Raw genomic sequence first — 23,612 nt, forward strand, 5'->3', positions numbered from 1 at the left:
ATCCCTTTGAATTAGTATTTTCCTACTCTTGGGTAAACACCCAGTAGTGTGATTACTGGATCATAGGGCAGTTCTATTTTTACTTTTGAGGAACCTCCTTACTGTCTTCCATAGTGGCTGGGTTACCACTCACAGTGCATTAAGGGTTCCTACTTCACATCCTTGCCAACACTTCTTGTGTTTTTAAGTAGGCTCTATGCCCAACGTGGGGCTCAAACTCATGACCCTAAGTTAAAGAGTTGCATGCTTTACTGACTGATCCACCCAGGTGCCCCAAGTTGTAGTTCTTTATATATTTTGAATCCTAAGCCTTTTTTAGAGGTCATTTACAAACATCTTCTCCCATTCAGATTGTCCTGGTTTTCTTATTTCCTTTGCTGTGCAGATCAGGCCTTAGTTATTTAATTTAAAGTGAAACCAGACCTTAAAGAAAATGGGGAGCTTGCTAAGAATATTCCAAGCAAAATGATACCTTGGGTAAGGCTCTGAGAAAAGACAGCCTGCCAGGTTTCAAGGAAAAGGAGAAAGTGTTCCTGGAGGACAGTGAGGGCAAGTAGACTGGTTGACCTTGGCCAGGTGAGTATTGAGGACTAAAGGAACCACAACACACTTAGGACTCCAGCACTTGCTTGCTGTTGCCACTCAGACCTAGCCACCAAGCCTTTTCCCAGTGCCAGAGGAAATCTTAGCTACATAATCAACCGAATGTAGGAAAGGGGACCCACAAACCCCAGCTAACACATCCAAGGAGGGAGGGGCCGGGTTCTGCTGATCTCCCCATACAGCCTTCATTCATGTGCCAACCCCAACCTGTACCCAATTCTCCCGTGCCAGACTTCTGTTCCCTGTAAGTTAAATGGAGGTCCAGTATAAAACTCCTCCCACAACAATGCAACGGGACAGTTCTGTATACCTGGCTAACTCAAAATAGTCTGTTTATAACCATCAGGAAAGGATGATAGGCTATACATACTAAAAGTTACTTCCAGTGATAACTGAATTTAACAGGTCAGAGTGAAACAGGACAGGCAGTTTTATGGAGATTTTTTTCTTTATTGAGAAACTTAAGACTTGGGTACATCAAATAAAACCAATTTCTGGGGGAAAAAAATCAAAACCCACAATAGAAAAAAAAAGTTAACACTGTCTGGGCCATAGCAGAACCCAGAGAATATATTCTTTTAATTGAAAAATTCTAGGTGCTTCATAATTGACCTTTTGATACAAAATGACCTATTAAATTTCCAATTTGTGGTTCTTGGTGTTGAGGTCCATAGGACACGCTAGAAATCTTCAAACCTTGAGCTGAATTCCAGGAGGGGTTATTTGGCTTTTGAATCCTGAAAAGAAAAGCACCAACACAAATAAATACATAATCAGAAAAAGCGCAGAGATTCACTGAAATCTCTGGCTTTATAGAAGGTATTGTAGAAAGTGGTGCTTACTGACATGTGGGATGGACGATTGTGTTGGGACTGTCCTGTGCATTGCAGGATGTTTTAGCAGCATCCCTAGCCTCTACCCACTAGATGTGAGTAACACATCTCCAGGTATGACAACCAAAATAGGTCTCCGTTGGCAAATGTCCTCTCAAAGAGGCACCCCTGACTCAGAGTCACCCACTTTGAGGCTATGTACTTACTATACAGCCCCACCCCGCACCCTTCGTGGCCATCCTGTACCCAAAGTGATGGTTCACTTGCTTAAATCCCCAATGAAAAGTGTTCAGGCCTTTACCATATGCCCTTTTCCCTTGCCTCTGCCTATTTGGTTCTCTCCTTCCTCCACCAGGAGAGGCACCCACCAGTCCGTCAGAGGTCCTAGTTAAGCTTCACTCACTCTGCAGATGGGGGCCATGGCCTCCAGGTCCAGGAATTGACTAAAACCAACCCTCTAACTGTAGTCAGGTGTGTCTGCCTCTCCCACCTTACACAGGGCCTGTGTCCATTGTGTTCTCAGAGCTAAGCAGTGGCTTCACACGCAAGCTCACCTCACCAACCTTAAGCCAAACCAGGGAGATGTTCATAGAAATGAGGCTGTGGGATCAGATTATGACAACACCTTGTATATCCATCTAAACAAAAAGTCATTCTTGAAAAAGATCTAACCAGGTGCTCCTTATGGAGAAAACTGCCCTGTTTGCTCCTTATAATTTACAACCTGTTCTCTCTTTTCTCCAAATTAACTCCTTCAGATTATAGAAAATACTCAGGTGACAGCCTGCCCAAGTTATCAGGTTAAATAGCAGAAACATGGCTCTATATGCTGCCCCTAATCTTTTAGGAAGATCCTCACAAGTCAAAACCATTGCAAAAAACAAAAACAGCCAAACATACGGTTTTTCCTTGTCTAAGAGGTAGCAGCAGCAACAGCGCCCACCTTCTGGGCAGCTTCTTTCTTGGCATGATGAGCCTGTAGAACCGCCACAGCTTCATCCACCTGTGAGGAATCTCCAGGTGGTCAGTGACATCTGAGGAGAGGCCCTCCACCCCTCCCTGGTGCCCAGATCCAGTAGTAGGGTCTCCTGGTGCTGCCTGCTCTTCTCAATACCCACCCCACAAGCAGCCTTCCGTCTCTCTGCTGAACCAGGATGCCAAGGCCACCCCTCATCCTCCCAGGCGGAGCAAGTGAAAGCCGAAGGGTCTAGAAACCAGCTCACCTTGGAGCGGAGAGACTCAGGGGACTCCAGCATGTGTAGCAGCTCAGAGTTGTCAATCTCCAGCAGCATTCCTGTGATTTTCCCAGCCAGGTTTGAATGCATGGTTTGGATGAGTGGGAATAAACGTTCTCCTGGGGGAAGAATATTTAATTAAAAACGAGGTTGAATCCCAGTAAAGAATGGACACGGGTATCCAGATTAGTACCAGGTTCTGGCTTCCTCTTCTGCCAACACATGGGTCACTCACCCAACATCTGCTTCTGTTCCTGGGGGGGTGCTGCAGCCAACATGGAGGCGGTCAAGGGCTCCTGCCCCTGCACATGGACCGCAGGCTGGGGTGCCTGGGAATCAGGAGAGGCAGAAGGTTAGCATCAAGGAAAGGACATTTGATGGTCATGAGCCTGACCATTCGCTCTCAAAGCCTACTATGTGAAAGAGATAGAGGTGGATGTCCTTGCTGCCAAGGAACTAATCGCGGTCTTGGGGAGGAAGGGGTTACATGAGCAACAGAGGGGCACACAGCATAAACAAAAACCAACTACAATGAAAATAGCATGCAGGGCACCTGACGGTTAAGTGTCTGACTTAAGCTCAGGTCACAATCTCACAGTTCATGGGTTTGAGCCCCGTGTCAGGCTCTTTGCTGACAGTTCAGAGCCTGGAGCTTGTTTTGGATTCTGTGTCTCCCTCTCTCTCTGTCCCTCCCCCGCTTGTGCTCTCTCTCCCAAAAGTAAACAAAACAAAACAAAAAAAAGGAAACAGCATGCTATTAGAAAAGAAATGAGTAAGAAAATAAACCTACAAGGCTCAACAATTATCAAGTGATTCCATTTATAATTATATCCCACATCACTTTATTATACCAAATGTTTTTAATGTTTACTTATTTCTTTGGGGGGGGGGGGGAAGGAAGGGAGGGCACGTGTGAGTGATCAGGAAAGGGGCAGAGAGAGGGGATCCAAAGCAGGCTCTGTGCTGACAGCAGAGAGCCTGATGTGGAGCTTAAACCCACGAACTGTGAGATTGTGACGTGAGCCGAAGTCGGACACTTAACCGACTGAGCCACCCAGGCACCCCATATCAAATGTTTTTATTCTATCAAATGCTTAAGGACTACCAACATACACTGTCAACGCCAGTCACAACTCTAAAAGTAGGGCCCTGTGGGCAAAAGCTACATAAGCAAAGTTCTGAGGCATCTCCAATTTAGAGAGCATGAAGTAGGAGCAGGCAGCTCAGGGGTCACAAGGCTAAGTGTTAAGTGTGGCTCCTCTAAGCAAATTACTACTGAGTTCTGGGTCTAATCCCCCAACCCCAACTTAACATCTCTGAAACTGAATGTCTCATCTGTAAAATGAAGTTCTTTACTGCCTTAATGTACCAATCTTACAGAGAGGCTAAGCATCAACTCAGCCAGTGGAAATGAGAAGCTCAAAGAGCTAAGCGAGCACACATATTGTAAAAAGGAAGGCAGAAGCACCAGCTGTTTCTGAGGCTGGGGCATTTCTAAGTAAATTATTATGGGGGGGAAGGCTTTCCAGCCCCTTTCCCTCACAGTAAAGAAAGCCCCTAAAAGGCAGCATCATCATAGAAAACACAACACCCTGACACAGAGCAGGCATTAATGGCTGTTGAAGGAATCAAAGCAAAGACATCTTTTCAATCAAATGCAAACAGGGCAGATCCTTTCAGCATTCCGTTTGGTAGACCTCACCTGCAGAGGCTGGATGGCAGGGTGAGGGCTGCGGACACTGGAAGCGTATTTATAAGGTGCGACAGCCCGAGGAGCAGCAGCAGCAACAGCAGCACGAGGTGCTAAGGTCTGCACAGCTGTGGGAACACCTTAGGAAAAGAATAAGTAAAATTAAAGCCAATCAGTCTGGGCAAAGACCCGTCAAATCCCATCTTTCCCCATTCTGTGTGCATCCAATACCACCTCCAGACTGGCAGCTGTCAGTCAGCCCTTGCTGGGCGGCACCAGCCCCACCAAAGTCCATAGCCAAGCGGTCCGGGCACTCAGACCCTACAACAGACCAGCAAATGCACATCAGTGTCGGCAGCAGAGGTCCAACTGGCCACGTCCCACGGAAGGAGCAATTCCAAAGCATGTTCACACAACACATCACACGTGGAGCCACTACTGCTACTTTCGAGGAACAGCCAACAGATAACATACAACTCTTCCCGCCTCTTGGAATACAGGACACATTCTGTAAACAACAGTTTCCTTCAATCTCCCAACCCCACCCAAAAGAATAGGCTGCCTCTGTAGTCATCCAGCTAACAGCATCTATAATTAACCTTTTTCACATGAGTCACCAATGAGCAAAAAAATCTTAAGTCACCGACATAGCCCTAGAACTCCCATGGTTTCTCTGCTCTTTAAGTACCAACCAGAGCACACAGCTAAGATTACAGAACCAGAACTGGAACATGAGCCCAACGAAGTGACCAACTCTGGGCAGAAGCTAGTCAACCTGACTCCCTCCTCCCCAGGCCACGCTTCTCAAGGCCAGTTTGCTCACCGACTCTCTGAGCAGTAGTAGGGAGGCCACGAGAGGCCGGAGCATTACCAGTTGGAGCCAGATGGCGAAGAGCTGGACGAGGCCCAGACTGGCGTATAGCACTTGGCATTCCTTGGAAGCCTGGTGAAGACAAAAACTGTGCATCACTAATCAAGCATATGGACCACAACCTAGGCTGTGCCTCAGAGGGGGCAAGGAGGAGAGGCGGGGAAACCAGAATAGGTTTATCCTGGGTGACCAAGTCACCGTTCCCCACCACCTACCTTGAGGTCTCCCACCTTGCTGCCAGCGTGGATTAGGCCTCATCTGTGCTAACTGGTTAGGTGTGTAATACGGAGGTCTTCCCTGAGCCTGCAAGAAAGAGCATCCGAGCCCTTTTATTTGAAGGGCCTGAATCCACATGAAAGATCTCATCCTACTGCCAGGCCCAAGGCTAATTCAGCAGAAACTCTCTACTCAAAGGCGGGGGGGGGGGGGGGGGGGGGGGGGGGGGGTGGCGGCAGCCGCAAGGCCAGTTAATGGGGATTCTTTTATTTTAACTCTGTGGGGGGCAGGGAAGGAAGAGGGAGGGAGAAGAGAAATATCTTCATTTTCATGGGTCCTAACTCCAACAGTATGAACTCCAATATCCAAAACCCCTCTCCCCCACCACCACAGGCTGCCGGAGCAGTTGTCAGGGGGCAGGTTCCAAAGATCCATGAACACAAGCAGACCCACCTGTGGAACTGCTGGCACAAAGTAGCCACCAGCTGCAGGCTGGAACTGATTTAAGATGGCATTGGCAGGAAGTGCTCTCATTCCAGCCACCCGCTGCATATACTGGTTGGTCAGGTGAGCCTTTCTCTCTTCCTTTCTCTGGGCCAGGGCTACGTACAGCGGCTTGGAGCCCACGATGCGTCCATTCATCTCAGTGACCGCTTTGGTCGCCTCTTCAGGAGATGAGAAGCAGACAAAGCCAAACCCTTTGCTTCTCCCATCCTCCAACATTACCTACAAAGGGACCAGCTACTTAAGGAAAAAGTGTTCTATGTTGGGGGACAGCTATTAAGAGTCAAAAACCCTGGGTCCTGCCGCAAGAGTCCCCAAGTGTAGGATAAGGGTTCTCAGCCTTGTGCCAGGATGTCCCACAGGCCAATTAAGTCACAACCTCTAAGGACAGGACCTAGGCATTTTCACTTTGTTAGATCTCCAGGTGATCCTAAAGTTTCCAAACACTATGACATAGCTAATGGTTAAACCAGGAACTCAAAAGATGTTTCCTGATACCTGAAGCATAGCTACCTTTGGCTACCCACTAGAAATCTGGGCAGTGTCAAGCTATTTACTTGCAGAACTCATCTGCTCAAGACCTTGGTGCACAAAACCTTAATCATTGCTTATCAAGGTTAGGATATGGTTTTGAATTACCACATGCGGGCAGGAATTAGAAAACCAATGACCACCACCATTAATCCAACAGCAGAAAGATGGCCAGCTGGGAGAGACAGCTGGGATTCTCGTCCCAACTCTAATCTCTAAGCTGCGTGACCTTAACATTTACTGGCCCTCTGTGAGCCTCAATGTCCATGATGACCTCTAAGGCAAACTACCACAAAACCACATGTCTACTGGTTCTCTTCCCACATACAGCTAGTCATTCATGGATAGCTCTTTATCCTCACCTGAGGAGGTGACTTATTACTTTCCCTGGTCTACATCCTCAGAAATAATCGGTAGCAACAGGACGAGGTATGCTTGGCACCATTTTGTGTCTTAGCTTGCTGCCTGGACAGCCTCCTGAGGTGGAGGACATGAGAGTAAGGATGTATATCAACCCAACATCTTTCTACCAATGAGATGGGCCAACATGGTGTATGAAAACATGACACCCTGATCTTGAAAATAGGGGCTGTGAAACTTGAAAGACCTGGTTCTTTTGTTCTTTTCCTGCCAACTTAAGCACTGTGCTGATAAGCAAGGAGAGACCATCATTCTTCACACTGATGGAAGGCCAGTGAAGGAAGTGATAAGAGGGAAGGGCCAAGGAAACAAGGAACCTGACAGGGTGGCCTCTGGTCAACTCTGCTACAACTGATAATGTTCCTTTGACAATGCTCCCAGGTTTTGCATGACTTAAACTAAGAGCCAAGACAGGGTCACACCAAAGTCTTTTACCAGACCACTTGGCCTCTTTCTCATCCCTGAAAAGACTCTGACACCTGCTGCACCTCTGCTGAGCAGGAACAGCGTGTGCCTCAAGGCTACAACCCAAAACTTTCACACACCATCCACTCCCATCACCCCCCCCCCCCCCCCCCCCCCGCCACGGACCAAGGACGTGCAGCACACCATCCTCTAACGAGTGTACTCATGCTCAAGGACTCCAATTCCTTATCTCCACAAGGGGGTTCATACTCACTCACCCTGCTGTATCAGTTGATAGGACTATCAAAGAACACCAAGCAGACGACACACATGGCAAAATGTGGAAGAGTCATCTTTCCACTCCTCTTTGTGTGCCTTTAGCTTTTATAAGGCCAGGACAGAAGTTCCTAACCCCAGCTCCCAAGTCCTCAAACACCTTCATTCAAGGACAAAGTGTGTGGCAGAGTTGTAGAGACAGGCCCCAAGACAAATGGAAAACAACCCGTCTGGATTTCCTCTGCTCATACTGTTGCACCATCTGTCCCCACACCAGCACAAAGCAGCAAAGAATGGGAAAGATTCAGGTGCTTGAGGGGCGTTGGCAGGAGGGACTGCTCAGATTCACCTCCATACCTCAGTGCCTGGGAGAGATGGTGCCATTTAACCTAATGAAATTCCATTCTCCAGAGCACATACTCAGATGCGTAATATTGGAGGCCAGGAGGAATTATGCTAGATGAATGTGATAGCTATTTTCAGCAACGAACACAATTTAGATTCCACTCCTTCAATGAAATAAAAAAAATTACAATTTCTACTTTCGATCTCCAAACCACAGTATAAAATACCTTAGCGCTGGTGATTGATCCAAAAGGAGAAAACTCTTTTCTTAACTTCTCATCATCAATGGTGTCATCCAAGTTCTTAATGTAGAGATTCACTCCCTGAAGCAGAGGGGCCACAGTTAATGCACATCTGTACCCTATAGATGCCCTGAGACACTGGTTCTAAAAATGTGGTCCCCAGACCAGCAGCAACCACCTCCTTGGACGCTTCTTAGAAAAGCAAATTCTCAGACCAGGACCCCAGAAATTCTGGGGCTCAGAAAGCCATGCTTTCACAGGCCCTAAAGGGGACTCTGATGCAGGCTCAGGGTTGAGACTCCTGCCGCAGTTTCTGAAGGGACCCTCAATAAGGGTTTGGAATGCTCTGACCATTGTCCCCAGCAAGGCTCTTGCCACCATTCCAACAAAAGGCAATCATTTAAGTAAAAAGAACCCACATGACTAAATACAAGAGACTGAGGCTTCCGGGAGTGAGTCCCTAAATAATACATCAATCTCTTTTGCCCTTGTTCTAGAATCACTGCTGTATCTGGTAAGTATATCCTTCCAAACCTGGGGATCTTGGGAGAAAGGAGAGGAAGAGGCAGTTTCCCAGTTCCCAAAGAGAAAGGCTGATAAACAGAAAGGCGCTCTTGTCGGGACTGCACAGTAAACCCTCAGTGGGGAGGCTGTGCTGAGACCACCTCTCACCTGATACCGACTAATTCTCTCTTGCTTCAGCTGTTCAAATTTCCGCTTTAACTCGGCCTGCCGTTCCACTTTCTTCTGTGCGCGGCCTACAAAAATGACTTTCCCACTGATTTCTTTTCCATTCATCTCTTCCACGGCCTAAAGAGGAAACACAGGTCTTAAAACCAAGACGTAGAGGCTGGGCCCTTGCCCTGGAGGCCTCAAAGTCCCACCAAACATTCGGAGAGAAGGAAATCTTTCCTACAGGGTTGAAAACTAGTTTAATTCCATTTCCGAAGCCAGCTAAGCAAATCCAAACTTCCTCATGAGTAAAAGGGGGTTATTACTTAAATGGATTATTGGTCCATATGATACAGGAAAAAAAAATGGTAGTTTTATAAATACAAGCATGGCAGACATGAGCCAAGGCTGATAATCTGGCTGTAGCTAAGTCTCTCAGGTTCTCTTGTGGGCAGTGAGTGATGTATGTCAAGGGCCAGCACCATGCTTTATCTACAAAAATAGCTGCTGCCCTGTTATCAAGTCAGCAACTCCTGAGGGAAGACGGAGTCCCCTCACTATGAATGGAAGCAAACATCCATCCTACTCTTTCAACCTACAGGGCCGAACAGCTGAGGTGACAGGCTACATGCCCGGTGCTTTGGAACAGGTAAATGATGTATTACCATGTGAAGTCCCTCAGGCCAGTAACTGCATCACTACAATACCCGGGCAATTCCAGTTCTACTCTATTTACCAGCCAGGCCTGACCACACTCAGGGGCCACTTCCTGAAAATTTCTCCCCGACCCTCGTGGTACTCTCACCTTATTGGCATCCTCGTGTTTTTCGTAACTCACAAAGCCAAAGCCTTTGGATTTCCCACTGGGATCTCTCATCACCTTGACACTTAGGGTCTTACCTATTACCAAAGGACAGAACTATTAGTAACACCATCTCTACTGCAGCTCAAGGAGAGAAGGCTTCTCTAAGTGTCCAAATGAAGCCAATTCTTGCTGAACCCAGATGGGGTCCAGAAAGAGGCGCGGTGCCTGGTCTTCTAGTTCTGACCAAGCTACTGGAAAGGCCCTGGGGCTGGGACAAGGTAGGATAAAGCCAAGAGTCTATTCCTATCTACTCTGTGACCCTGTCACACAAGGTAGTTTACTTCTGGGCCTAGGTGCCCTTGTCTCTTAAACAACTAAGATCCACACGTTTTAGGTCTGGTGAACAATGGAAGGGGGCACATGGGGCAAAGAAGCCCAACTTACCAAACTGACTAAACAGCTCTTTCAGGCTCTCATCATCCACCTCTTCCCCAAAGTTTTTGATATAAACATTGGTGAACTCCTTGGCTTTGGCTCCAAGCTCGGCTTCCCGCTCTTTTCGAGACTTGAATCTGCCCACAAACCTAAAAAGAAATCATAGAAAACAGTGACTACCCAGAAGAACAAATCAGGTTTCCAGGGGCCCAAAGGAATACAGGTTAAAGACTGACAGGAGAGGTTAAAACACACAAGTCCCCATCCAACCACCAAGAGAGCAAGCTCAGAGATGCCCCAACTCCCCAGCAGAAAGAGAGAGGCAGGACTGTCCTGCAAGGATCAGTCCCAGGACTCCTGGCTCAGACCAGGGCTACTCCTACCACATCACACTGCCTTCATGAAGAAACCTGGTGACCATTATTAAAACGTTCATTTCTGTACATCTATGTAAATGCATAGAAAAGGTCTGGAAGGATACAAACCAAACTGTTAACAGTGTTAATCCTAGGGGTGAGATTGCTAGAGTGAACTATGAGGTAGCCTTTGCTTTTGCACTTCGCACATTCTGGTGTTTGCACTTAATGGGAAAATGTATCCACACACTGAAAATCTTTAGATCTCTTTCCAGTGATACCTTTGGAAGACTTGACCATTGGCCACATACACATTATCAATGCAATCCATCCCCTAGTCTGTTCAACACAAAGGACAGAAATGATTTTTGCTTGTTATAGCCAAGACTTATTGTCCCTTCTCTCTCCCTGAATGGCTTAAGACTCTCTTGTCCCCATTCTGCAATAACCATACCAAAGCGAGAAGGTCTACTATTAACAGCGTCTTCTGCAATCAGAGATTTTTTCATTATAACCAAATTAAGCATTACTGTGGAGCCAGCCTTGTATGAGAAGGCCACTGAGTCATAAGTTAGCCAAGTGGAGATCTGGGGACAATTTGGCATCAACTCCTAGCAAATGACCCCACGGACAGACCTGAATCACAGGAAGGCCAAGGTCACATGGCTAGTACACAGCTCCTGGTCAGTCCAGGGCCCTCTCCACTCTGCCGCTGGCCAAGACCCCTGCTCAGAAAGGGCTCAGAGCTGCCTTCTAGCAAGCCCCAGTTGCCGATGCTCATAAAACCCACGGACGAATGATGCTTTTAAGGGAGAGGCGGCAGGCAGGCCATGGCTTGGGCAGGAAGCCCACCTTGGCGAGTCAAAAGGGCTGCCACGGCTCAGGCAGGGAGACTCACCAGCCCTGGAGTGGAGAGGTAGGAGCAGGCCACACTTGGGCCGTGAGAACCAGTAGCCGCCTTGTGTGTGCCAGTTAATACCGAGGTGGGGCCACGGCTGGCTCATGCGATGGCTGTTGCTCCGGACTGGGACACTCACACTTTGCGGTCATTGAGGAGCATGCCGTTCATCTTCTCGATGGCCTTGTCAGCAGCCTCTTGGGTCTCGAAGTGGACAAAGGCATAACCCTTAGAGCCGTTCTCATCACACACCACCTGTCAAAGACAAGGGGGGGCCACTTTAGCACCACTGGCATCTCCAGGTATTTGACAACCACATGGCCTTCTCCTCAGAGTCTCCTGTGTCCGAGAGGCCGCTAGCCCATCCATAGTCAAAAGATAGGAGACTCCAGCAGATAAGGTTTTTCCTAATAGTGAGCACACTACAAGGGACCTAGTGATGTTCCATTTACAAATGGCAGCCACTATTAGGCTGCTTCCAGTCCAAATGTTTTATTTCATTAAAAAAACATTGAGATCTGGGTGCAAAACCACCGTGCCGCAGAAAAAGTGATCAATGGCCAAGCCCACAATACAATTTCAGTCTAGTAGGGAGTCAGATACCACCACCACACCAGTTGTACTAAATTCTCCACAAAAACAGGTGCAAAGGGAAGGAAGGAAGAGGATGAATTTATACTTCTGAGATGACTAAGTATAGCTGCCTGGAGACCAGAGGCACTGCTCTACTTCTCCCCCCAGAAAAGATAAACTCTTCAATGCCCTCCAAAGGTAGAAAACAGAAAGAATATTTCAGGCAGAGGGAAGAATAAAGAGAGAAACAAAAGCACCTGCTGGTTATACTGGATTGTGACACAAGATTATCTACAGGGAACTTTTAGCCTTTGGAGCCATTTCCAGCCAATTACCATATCCCATCGCCCAATTCTAAGGCTGCTCCCCATTTGGTATTTATCTTGTTTTCATGAGTCAATGATTATTTTACTGAAATCATTTAATCAATGCTTACCTTGCAAGACAGAATGTTTCCAAAAGCAGAAAAAGTATCATAAAGTGCCTTGTTATCTATAGATTTGTCCAGATTCTTGATGAAGACATTTCCCACACCAGATTTTCTCAAAGAGGGATCCCTCTGAGACCACATGATACGGATTGGCTTTCCCTTAATCACATCAAAGTTCATGGTATCCAAGGCCCGCTCAGCTGCAAGAGAGAAACGTATTTCGGTCAAGGATATAAAGCATCACTCCGTGCAGACAACTGCCACCATCCCAGGAACAGAGGACTCCAAGACTTTTCAAGGTAATCACTGTGATAAAAGGCAACTCTATTTAAAAGGCATCAGATCCCTCCAGCCTGCGTTGCCAGTGAGGGTAGACGTTCTGGCCAGTTGCTCCCACTTCCTGGCACAAGTCTCCAGCCCTCTGGACCTGCACCCTTGTTGTGTAAAAGGGGTAGGCGAGAGCATCTAAATGGCCTTCTGGCACCAATATCAAGTCACAATTCCATACATCTGACCGAGCTCTATCAGTTATAAAGATTTGCTGCTGACCACCCATGGTGACACAGGTGGAACAGTTGTGATATTATCTATTTCATAAAATGAGCAAACTTATGTCCAGGATGGCTAAACCGTGCAGCTAACTAGTGAGTAAGAAACTAATACTAGATTTTCTGATTATTTTTCAGTTAGATATTGCATCAAATTACCAACGAGCTGTCATTTAGTCTACAATCTGTCTGTCTAGGAAACAAGTGACAGAACAAAACCTGGGAACAACTGACTGGGGAGATAGTGCTATCCGTTTCTTGTATCTTCAGCCCACTTTCTTGTATTTTCAATTTCTGAGAACAGAAACAGATTCGAAAGGCCTCAAAATGATAAATACTAATGGTCACACATGGAAATATTTTTATTATCAGGATAATAAAGATGAAACCGCATCTTTCTGCCTAAGCACACAGTGCAGTAGACTCTGCACCTAGTGGTTTCAGGGCCTTGTGAAGTCTTAATCTGAGTTCTGTGGAATTCCGGACTTCAAGTGCCCTGGTGCTCAGCCAAGTTTTCCATCCACTGCTTTGGGATGCTTCCTTGGCTTCCCAACAAACCCATGTGTGTACCAAAAAGGACCAGAAGCTAAAACGTACCATCACCTGTCAGCAGGAACGCTTCTCTTATTGGCAACAAGTTCCCAGAGCTGGTGGCCACTTTTCCTGACTTACGCGATGAAACCCCCAGAATCTCCTCCATGAACAGACTGCAGGGGGGTAGTTCTCCTGTCTCAAGGAACCACCTCACTTATAACAGGGACAAAATTCCCTAACCCTGCCTCTCCACAAGCTCAGCTGTCCAGTCAGCCAAGGGAGTATCTTCTTTTCACCCCTTTCCAACCACCCTTCCCACCTTCTCAGGTGGCCTCATTGACTATGGGAAGGAAAGAGGTCAGAGAAAGGGGAGACTGGGCAGCTCCAGCTCAGGAAAAGTCCAGGCACAGAAGCAGTCACTTGTGATGGCTCTCTGCGATCCACAGCCCAGGACCCCAAACTGTGTCTGACTGATTAGCAGCAAAGAAGCCATTTCAACACAGCTCCTCAGTGTCTTTCCAGACAGTGCTGCAGAAGGCAAGTCGGCTTAGCCTAACAAATCTGGCTGCACTTATTTATAGCAGGGAGAGGTCCTGCAGAGGCATGTGTTGGCAGACACACTGACCAATGGCTTCTGCTACTATCTCTAAGTGACAGGACTTTTGTTCAGAAAGTGTCAAAAAGGCAGGCAACTGCCAATGTATCCACCACTCCCCCTAAAAAGGCCACACTTGGCCACCTTTGTGCCCTCCCTCTGGCCAGACACAACTCAGAGCACACAGAATTGATGGTATCAGTGCCTCTTGTCTCTCAACAAGTCCAACTCTCTGGTCTCAGCTGCAGCTCGGGCAAGTGACATTCTCTGTGTTTCATGGACAGTGAACAAAGTGTGGACAAAAATAGGGACCCAGAGATCCTTTGCCACAGAATGGCTTGTTTCCCCCAGTAATGGTGTCTACAGTTGTTCCCTTTTAATCTGAAGTCACGTGCAGCCCCTGATTAGGTTTCCTCTGGCCTCCCTCCGGCCACGCCTGCAGCATACCTCTTCACTGTTCCAAGCAAGGGCCCAGTCTGGGCTAGCGGGGCACTGCACTGGCAGTCCCAGCTGAGCCTCCCACCTCCTGCAGTCCCTTTGCCCTCTCTGGAGTCCCATTTTCTTCAAATGGGATGAAAGAAAAGGGTTTAGACAAGGGTAAGGCACTGTTCACAGGTGAGGCGATAATCCCCACCAGCCCAGTCAGTTTCCACAGTGTTTCCCCAGACTACCTGGCTACCCTTTCTCCACACTTCAGGGCTTTGTCCAGAGAGTAAAGGACCCTTCCACCCCAGGAGCAGAGCCGGAGACCCGGGAGCTGGTCTGGCACATGCAGCGCTGGTGGCGCCAATACAAGTCCCTGCTCAAGTAAAACCAAAAGAATTGTTCTCACTGCTTCCTACCTTCCCTGAAAGACCCCTTATCAGCACAAAATCAGACAGACTCAGTCCAGGGTCAAAGTAGGGGAGACGGCAGCAGCTTTAGAACCTAAAATTCTGGCAGGAATTGTGTTTCAGATGTTCTGCCTTTTCCGCAGGCCTGTGAGGGGCAGGAGCCCATACTCACTGACCAGACAAGGTTCCCACTAAAGCAGGACCATGCACACAATGGAATGACAGTGACTTCCTCCAAATCCCGTTTTACAGTCTCCTTGGGTTCCAACCCCACCGCCACCACTGATTAGCCCAAGGTCACCCAGTTAGCAAGCAGTGGAAGCGAGACTGAAACTCCGGTCACCTGATGCCAGGATCCTCATTCTCAACCCCTGCATCCTGTGCTCCCCACCTCCATGGGGTAGACTCCTAGGGTCCCCTAGGATCTCACGAATTTGTGGATATAGCGTCTACTCACCGTCAGCCGGCTGCTGGAAGTTGACGTAGGCATAACCCAGGGAGCGGCGGGTGATCATATCGCGGCAGACCCGGATGGACAGCACAGGCCCCGCAGGACTGAACTTTTCGTACAGCATGGCCTCGGTGACGTCCGAGTGCAGGTCACCCACGTAGAGGGAGGCCATGGGGTAGCTGCTGGCCGCAGCGTTCATCTCCCCAGCCCCCACCACCCCGAGCCCCGCCAGGAGAACTTCTTATAGGGACCACACAGGACAAAAGGGGCTCTTCTCGGAGCCGTGGCCCGCGCCGCGGCTCACAGGTGGCAGACTGAAGCTAAGAGACGCCGGAGTAGCTCAGAGACACGGAGGACCGGAAGGAGGAGTTCAGGAGCTCGTTTGAGACTGCAAAACCGCAGACAAAAGGCTCTCAAAAACAATATGGCCCTCCCTGGGAGTTTGTAATTTGCAGCTGTCCTAGTCTGAAGCTCCAAATTTCAAAAAAGAAAAAGAAATAATGTATTAAAAACGGGGACTCCCCTCCAAATTATAAAAATTCTTCAAGAGGCGACCAAATGGTGCCCACGGCGGCCTCCAGGACACGCGTTTCTCTATAAATATAGGCCTCGGGCTCCCGGCGGTTTAAGATTACAGCAGCCAGGGGAAGAGGGAAACCAAATCTTGGTCGGTGCCGACTCGGCAAGCCCCGGGGGCCGGGCGCGCAGCCGCCTCCCACGCCGGGCCGGCGAAGGGCAGCGCGGACACGTGGTGCGCCCGGGGCTGGCGCGCTGGGGGCGAGGGCGGCGGGCGCGGGGCTGCCACGCGGCGCGGGGGCGGCCGGAGCGGAGGCGCGTGGACGCGGGCGGGCGGCTCACCACCGGGCCGACGGACGCCAAGGTGCGGCGGCGGCGGGCGCGGGCAGGCCGGAAGCGTGCAGAAGTGACTTCCCCGCGGGTTCTCCGAGGAGGATGCGCTTTTTCTTTCTCTCTCTCTCTCTCTCCCTTCTTTTTTTTTTTTTTTTTTTTTTTTAGATTTTAAAGCGTTTTCGTTTTTTTTTTACTCTTTTCCTGTTTTTCCTTCAGGCTGCTGGGCCTGAAAGCGGCAGAGGCTGCGGCGACCCGGGGCGGAGAGAGGCGGCCGGGGGAGCCACCGCTCCATTTATACCCGCCCGCCCCGGGCGCTGCTGGTCGAAGGGCGCCTCGCGACCTGGGCGCAGTCGTGCCCGCCCACTCGGCCCGGGGGCCCGAGGCGGGGCGGCCACGCGAGAGCGACCCGGCGCGGCCGCGCGGCGCCACAGCGACCCCTGGCGCGCGGAGGACCGTTCCGCTGGGGTCTCCGCCGGACCCAAGGGCGGCTTTCCTGACGGGGCGACAGTATACACCACCTGCCCCTCCGGGAATAGATAGAGCGCCTTCAACCCACCCACACACGTAACGTCTAGGATCAGTGTGTTGCTTATTGTAAAATAAAGCTGACATGAAATAAGTATAATTATATAATAAGTGGTTCATTATGTAAATGTTTGGGTGCAAATACAGAAGACATTCTGATGTTTTCAGAATACTAGGACCTAGAGAGAGAGGTACCGAGAACCCGACAGCCACATCTGCAGTAATACCCATGGGTGATGGGATTAAGTGTTGGGAAAGCTTCCAAGGAACAAAATGCAATCATCCCTCTATTTACATGGTGGTGGCATTCCTGGAAATTTAGTTGACATTTAAGGGCGCAAAAATATTTCTGCTTGGGCGGGGGCAGAGAGGGGAATAGATTTGAAATGGGTAAAAGGGAATTTAGAGGTACAAACCTCCAGTTACGAAATAAATCACGAGAATGAAATGTACAGCGTAGGAAATACCGTCAATAATATTGTAATAACTTTGTACAGTGACAGAGGGTAACTACATGTACAGTGGTGAGCATTTCATACCATATATAATTGTTGAATCACTGTGCTGTGCACCTGAAACTAATATGTCAACTACCCTTCAGTAAAAATTTTAAAAATAAAAAACACTTTGTTTCCACATAAAAAGGAATCCAGTGTAGACTTCAACAGTTATAAAAAGTTTTTTCATCCACGCGAGAATCTAGTAGGTCATTTGAAAGTCATGTGGTATATGGGACGAGTCTACATTATGTGGGACTGTCCCATGTGTTGCAGGATATACAACATCCCTTCTGCCCAAAATGCCAGGAACCACCCTTCTCATCGCTATGACAAACGAATCCAGAAATTAACAAAGGGCCCACAGACACTCCCATTGAAAATCACTGATTTAAGTAAAGCAATGAAGAAATACACATATTTGTATATACATTCATCCAAAGCAGTGGTTAATTGGGGCTATTCTTTGCCAACATCAGATATAGGTGCATATACCATGGTAGACAAGGCAGAGGAAGTCCCTCTCTCATGGAGAGTTAGTCCAGATGGTGTATTATATCAAGAAACATTTATGGAATACTCCTCTAGATAGATCCCCTCCTCAGGGAAGCCACTACCCTGCGGTCTGAAGTAGCCTGCCAACACTGTTAATCATTCTCACACTATCCTGTTTTGTTTTATTTTCAAGACTCTTATTAACTACCTAAAATTACATTGTTCAAATATGTGTTTACCTGTTTGATACCTGTCTTTTCCTCACTGTATATAAATTTCATGAAAGCAGGGACCTAGAACAGTGCCTAATAATGGCACACTCTAAATGCTCAATGAATATTTGTTAAAGAAAGGAATGACTAGTAGGCAATCATGAGAAAAGCCCACACAATCCCTGTCCTCATGCAGCTGACTGTCCAGCGGCGGGGGAGGGGGGGCTTGCTACTTGTAGGACCTCGAGCAAGCAAGTTTACCTCTGATTCTCAGATTTCCAATCTGTAAGTAAACTAATAACGATATCACTTAGTAGGGTTATTGTGAGAATGAGCTAATACACATATATACACACGAGTCTTTTGTGTAAATGTTATTTTTATCAAGCTACACTTGTGCTGAGAAGAGAGGGGAGTTACCCTCATGAAGACAAGGAGAAAAGCACATGTAAAAGCCCTGAGAAGGAGTGGGTCGGAGCTGAGCCTGCAGGACTGTGGTGCAGTGGGAGGTGGAAAAGACTGCCTGCAGACCGCCTACTCTGGGAGACTTGAAACACTTTGGACTTTATCTGAGATCAAAGAGCAGAACTGAAGAATTTTAACCGGGAAGCGCCTTGGCTCAAATTAAATTTTTAAAAATACCTCTCTGGCCACAGAAAGGAAAAGGAGTAGCGGGTGGGGACAGGGAGACCTGGAAGTTATGGCCACTAAGATAGATAGTGGCTGTGGAGATAGAGAAAGTGGCTTGAATTTTTTAAAAATTTAGTATAATTTGTGATTAATTGGATATGGAAGGAGAAAGTATAGGTGTCACAGATGGTTCCCAAGGTTCTGGGAAGTCAAAAAAAATTTCGATTCCCCATATCTAAACACAAGAGCATCACTTAATTGGTCTTAGAGGGGAGATACATGCAAAGTCACCAAAAAAAGCCACCTGGACCCCGGCCTGCAAAATCCAAAGAGGACTTTTTCCAGATTAAAAGAAGCCTGGGAAGAGGCTGGACAAATTAGCAGGCCAGTCAACCTGCTGAATAAGAGAAGATATTATCAAATGATATATCCAATAAAGAGTTAATATCCAAAATATGTTAATTAAGAACTTAGATAACCCAACACCAAAAAACCCCCCAAATAATCCAATTAAAGATGGGCAGAAGACCTACGTAGATATTTTTCCAAGAAAAAAAAATAATACAGATGGCCAACAGACACATGAGAAGATGTTCAACATACTCATCATCATGGAAATGCAAATCAAAACTGCAATGAGATATCACAGTATAACCATCAGAATGGCTAGAATCAAAAAGACAAGAAATACCAAGTGTTGGCGAAGATGTGGAGAAAAAGGAACCCTGATTCACTGTTGGTGAGAATGTAAATTAGTGCAGCCACTGTAGAAAACAGTAGGGAGTTGCCTCAAAAAATTAAAAATGGAAAAACCAAATGATCCAGTAATTCCACTATTGGGTATTTACCCAACGAAAAGGAAAACACTAATTCAGTAAGGCGCATGCACCCCTATGTTTATCATAGCATTATTTACCATAACCAAGTTACACAAGCAACCCAGGTGGCCCTTGATAGATGAATGGATAGAGAAGATGTGGCATATATGTACATAATAGAATATTACTTAGCCATAAAAAAGAATGAGATCTTGCTATTTGGGACAACACGGATGGATCTAGAAGGTGCCATGCTCTGTGAAGTAGGTCCGACAGAGAAAGACAAATATCACATGATTTCACTTGTATGTGGAATCTAAAAAACGAAACAAGCGAACAAAAAGCAGAAACACACCCATAAGTACAGAGAATAAACCGATGGTCACCAGATGGTAGGGAAGGGAGGAGGCTGGGAAAAATGGGTGAAAGGGAGTGGGAGGTACAGTCTTCCAGCTATGGAATGAATAAGGCACAGGTATGAAAGGTACAGCATAGGGAATAGAGTCAATTGTGTTATGGTGACAGATGGTAGCTACGTTTGTGGTGAGCATAGCACAATGTATAGATTTGTTGAATCAGTATGTTGCACACCTGAATCTAACGTATCATGTGTGTCAACTATACCTCAAATCAAAACCAAAACCAAACAAACAAACAAAAACTTACCAGGCCAGTGATCTTAGAAAGAGGGCTGAGCACATCAGTCAAATCTGCCTTTGCTGGGGCAGGAAAGGGTGCAGTTTTGCTTTGTTTTGTTTTGTTTTGTTTTTTCCACTGGGGTGGACGCTACCTTTAGGTCTGTACTTGATGGTATGACATATCAAGCAAGAGAAAGAATATGTCCAGGGTTGGGAAGAGGAAGAGGATACAACTTCAAAGTAAGGAGATGCACACGGGGGTAGCTCTCTGCAGCTGAGGGGTTTGCAGTATAGCAGAGATGTAAAAGCTTTACCTTCCTGATTCATTCGTCATTCAACAAACTTTATGGGGCATTCCTAAGAGCCAGGCTCTCTCTGCTCTGGGTGTGCTGGGGACAGAACTATGAGCTAAACATTCACAAACCAACCTGTCCTTATTGGGGAGAGAGATAAGAAACAAGTAAGTGTATGTATGAGTCTGTGTGTGTGTGTGTGTGTGTGTGTGTGTGTGTGTGTGCGTGCGCATGTAAAATTTGTGAAAACTGCTTTGAATCTAGAAACTTTTTGAAGGTAAGAACAGGGGAAACCCAGCCCCATCCTCCTAGCAGAAGGCCAACTCTACCTACAAAAGCTCTCTTCCTCATAAGCAACAAAGGTTCTGCCCCTCAGGAAGGAAGACCCTTCCTTGTGTACAGACAGGATCTTTGAGATCTTAGAGGTTTGTTCCAGGCACCAAGACAAGTTGTGAACTTCGGACATCGGTTGTCACATCTCAGGGCCTCCATATCTGTTTGATGATCTCAGTAAGCCCTTTAATGAAGATGGGCCTAGAATTTGACCACTGGAGAAAAGATGTTTTTCCTTTCCTGTCCTCCCCACATCGAGGAGAGCTGGGAATCTGCATGACCCCTTGCTGCCCTTTACAGTTAGTCAGAAAATGCCAAGAATAAACAACCATTTACTGAGCACTGACTATGTGGAAGACATCATTTTCAAACCTCAAACTAGGACTAAACGTGCATGGCATGGCCAAAGACCAGGGTATTAAAAGCTGGAACTGGCCTGAAAAATAAAACAAAAAACAAAAACAAAAACATCATCTGTGGAGGTCAAGGGTATAAATGAGGAGATTCATAACTGCTGTCTTCCTGTTCAGGGCCCCAGGCTGGATGCCGGCTACAAAGATGGACAAGACTTTGTCCTTTCCCTGGAACTGGTCACAATCCTGTGGGAACAAACTGACTTCCAGATCAATTATTACACTCAGTGCCTGTGGAGTTAGGTGCCACAGACAGGAGCCCTAGGCACTAAGGGAGTGGTTATCTGTACCAAGATTGAGGATCAAGGAAGGAGGAGGTGGTGATGAATCTGGGTTTAAAGGAAGATAATGTCTTAGAGGGTAGAAATAAAATGGAGGCAGGGAGAGAGCATTCCACAAACAGAAGTCCAGAGGTGGACAGGCCATTTATTAGCTTGGATAAGTCACTTCACATTCCTGGGCCTCAGTTTCCTCATTGATAGAATAGAAAAGACATAATATATGTAAACTTACACACATTGCCAGCCATAAGATAAGCACTTGACAGACAGTGGATTATACAATACTGTGTTATGACAGCATAACATTTTCAAGGTTGCTGTGAGTGGCCAATGAGGCTAGAACTCGTGTGTGTGTGTGTGTGTGTGTGTGTGTGTGTGTGTGTGTGTAGTGGGGAAGGAAACTGCAAAGTAGAGTTTGAGATTTTGCAGAGGTCCTTGAATGCCATTCTAGATTGTGGCATTCCCCAGAAGTAATTGACCCAATATTATTATTTGGAAATAATGACATTAACAGCAAACACTGCACAGTGCTTCCTACATGCCAGGCACTATTCCAAACTCTGTAGAGCAACTGGCCAAGATCACAAAGCTGGCAAGAGTGGGTCGAGACTTGAGTTTCTTCTTGCTCTAAATCTCATGCTGGCAAAAATAATACTAGTAATAATGATGACTAACATTTATTGAGGCTTACACATATCATTTCATTCAATCCTCACAACAGTCATGGAAAGTCGGTACCATCGTCAACTTGGCAGATGGGGGAATTGAGGGTGGTGAGGAAGTTGTGTGACATTCGTGACCTGACCACTGGTAGCTGGTAGGAAACTGGGAGCCAGGTTACTCTTAACTCCTTCAAAAGAACCTACTGTGGGGGGTGTTCTTGATCAACAGCCGTTGCCCCTTTGGCTTCACCATCACGCTCACGCAGGGGCCACAGCCAATGATGGGCATGGTGGAGGAATGCACAGACTGTTCCTGTCTGGCATTAGACTCTTCTAATGGATATCCTTGCTCATGGACTCTCTGCCTGGCCAAGATTTCCTCAAACCTTCACTGCAGTCTGAAGCTCTTCCTTCCCACTGACCTAGCAGGTGTCAGACTTATGTCATGGTCTATAGGCTCTCCGTGACTATTTCTGCTCCCATCCCCTTTATCCTTCACAGGCTTTTTCCCAATAAATCTCTCATACACCTAATCCCATCTTGGTGTCTGCTTCTTGGAGGACCCAAACTAACACATCGACCATATGCTCAATAATCCTGCCTCTTGCAGATGGCCCTTGAGGCTGACAATGAAGTTCATACCCACAAATTCATTTTATGTCGACAGAAAGTGTATTTGATAAATCAGGGTCTGAACACCTGGGAACAGGAACCTGTCATGAAAGTCTGATGGCCATAAGCACAGAGAGGGGCACCCAGGAGGGACAGGGATGTCCCAGGATGTTCCAGGGTAGCTCTGCAGGCTGGCAGCTTGGCCTCCTGACCCATGATCTGGTTCTGACACAGAAACAGACCCAGAGAAAAGAGGAGGCTTCAGCAGGCTCCACTCAGAGATGGACCAAATCATCCCTCAAAAATAGCCATCCATCTTTCTCTAGTTCATACTCACCATGCTGACTCTTCACTTGAAATTTGATGTCTGGAAAGAATTCATTCATCGAGAAGAGGCAACCTTGGTGGCCCATAGAGTTAAAGCCACATGGATGCCTTATATGAGAAAGAGCCCCAGAGCACCTGAGTGGCTCAGTCAGTTAAGCATCTGGCTCTTGGTTTCAGCTCAGGTCATGATCTCACAGTTCATGAGTTCGAGCCTTGCATCAGGCTCTGTGCTGGCGGTGTGGAGCCTGCTTGGGATTCTCTCTCTGCCCCTCCTCTCTCTCAAAATAAATAAATAAACTTTTAAAAAGTTTTTTAAAAGAAAGAGTCTCAAATTCTCTGACCTTTAGTGAAAGTCCTCTACATCCCTCCATATTACCTGGGAGCTTCTTAGAAACACAGTATCTCAGGTCCCACCCCTCACCTGCTGAATTAGGATCTGCATTTCATCAAGATTCCCAATAAAATTGGGAAACCCCGGGGCACCTGGGTGGCTCAGTCGGTTGAACGTCCAACATCGGCTCAGGTCACGATCTCACAGTTTGTGAGTTTGAGCCCCGCATCAGGCTTTGTGCTGACAGCTCAGAGCCTGGAGTCTGCTTCGGATCTGTGTCTCCCTCTCTCTCTCTCTGCCCCTCTCCTGCTCACACTCTGTCTGTCTCTCAAAAATAAATAAATGTGAAAAAAAATTTTTTTTTAAAATTGGGAAAACCCATTCTATTGTGCCCC

The 23,612-nt window shown here is 47.2% G+C and overlaps 1 protein-coding gene and 1 non-coding gene across 11 annotated transcripts; both read right to left on the reverse strand.

Annotated features, from left to right (window-relative positions):
* Positions 1-1,032: 1,032 nt before the first annotated feature.
* Positions 1,033-16,507, reverse strand: PABPC4 (poly(A) binding protein cytoplasmic 4). Of its 10 annotated transcripts, none has more exons than XM_045482277.1 (16): positions 15,308-16,507; positions 12,347-12,540; positions 11,477-11,592; positions 10,093-10,232; positions 9,649-9,743; positions 8,844-8,981; positions 8,157-8,252; positions 5,902-6,174; positions 5,448-5,535; positions 5,185-5,304; positions 4,596-4,682; positions 4,374-4,501; positions 2,907-3,000; positions 2,660-2,790; positions 2,380-2,439; positions 1,033-1,340 (listed from the first exon to the last, which is right to left on the reverse strand). In XM_045482277.1, exons 1-16 carry the CDS (start codon positions 15,498-15,500, stop codon positions 1,323-1,325), a joined length of 1,971 nt encoding a protein of 656 aa, XP_045338233.1. In that variant the 5' UTR covers positions 15,501-16,507; the 3' UTR covers positions 1,033-1,322. The 10 variants fall into 10 exon arrangements, with proteins under 10 accessions (XP_045338233.1, XP_045338237.1, XP_045338238.1 ...); XM_045482281.1 differs by having other exon boundaries at positions 5,233-5,304; positions 15,308-16,487; XM_045482282.1 differs by having other exon boundaries at positions 2,337-2,439; positions 5,233-5,304; positions 5,463-5,535; positions 15,308-16,486.
* Positions 7,762-7,896, reverse strand: LOC123600250. Its single transcript, XR_006713609.1, has one exon. It is a non-coding gene; the product is annotated as a small nucleolar RNA SNORA55 (small nucleolar RNA).
* Positions 16,508-23,612: the final 7,105 nt, after the last annotated feature.

The sequence above is a fragment of the Leopardus geoffroyi genome, chromosome C1 (genome assembly GCF_018350155.1).
Source record: "Leopardus geoffroyi isolate Oge1 chromosome C1, O.geoffroyi_Oge1_pat1.0, whole genome shotgun sequence".
In the NCBI taxonomy this organism is placed as follows: Eukaryota; Metazoa; Chordata; class Mammalia; order Carnivora; family Felidae; genus Leopardus; species Leopardus geoffroyi.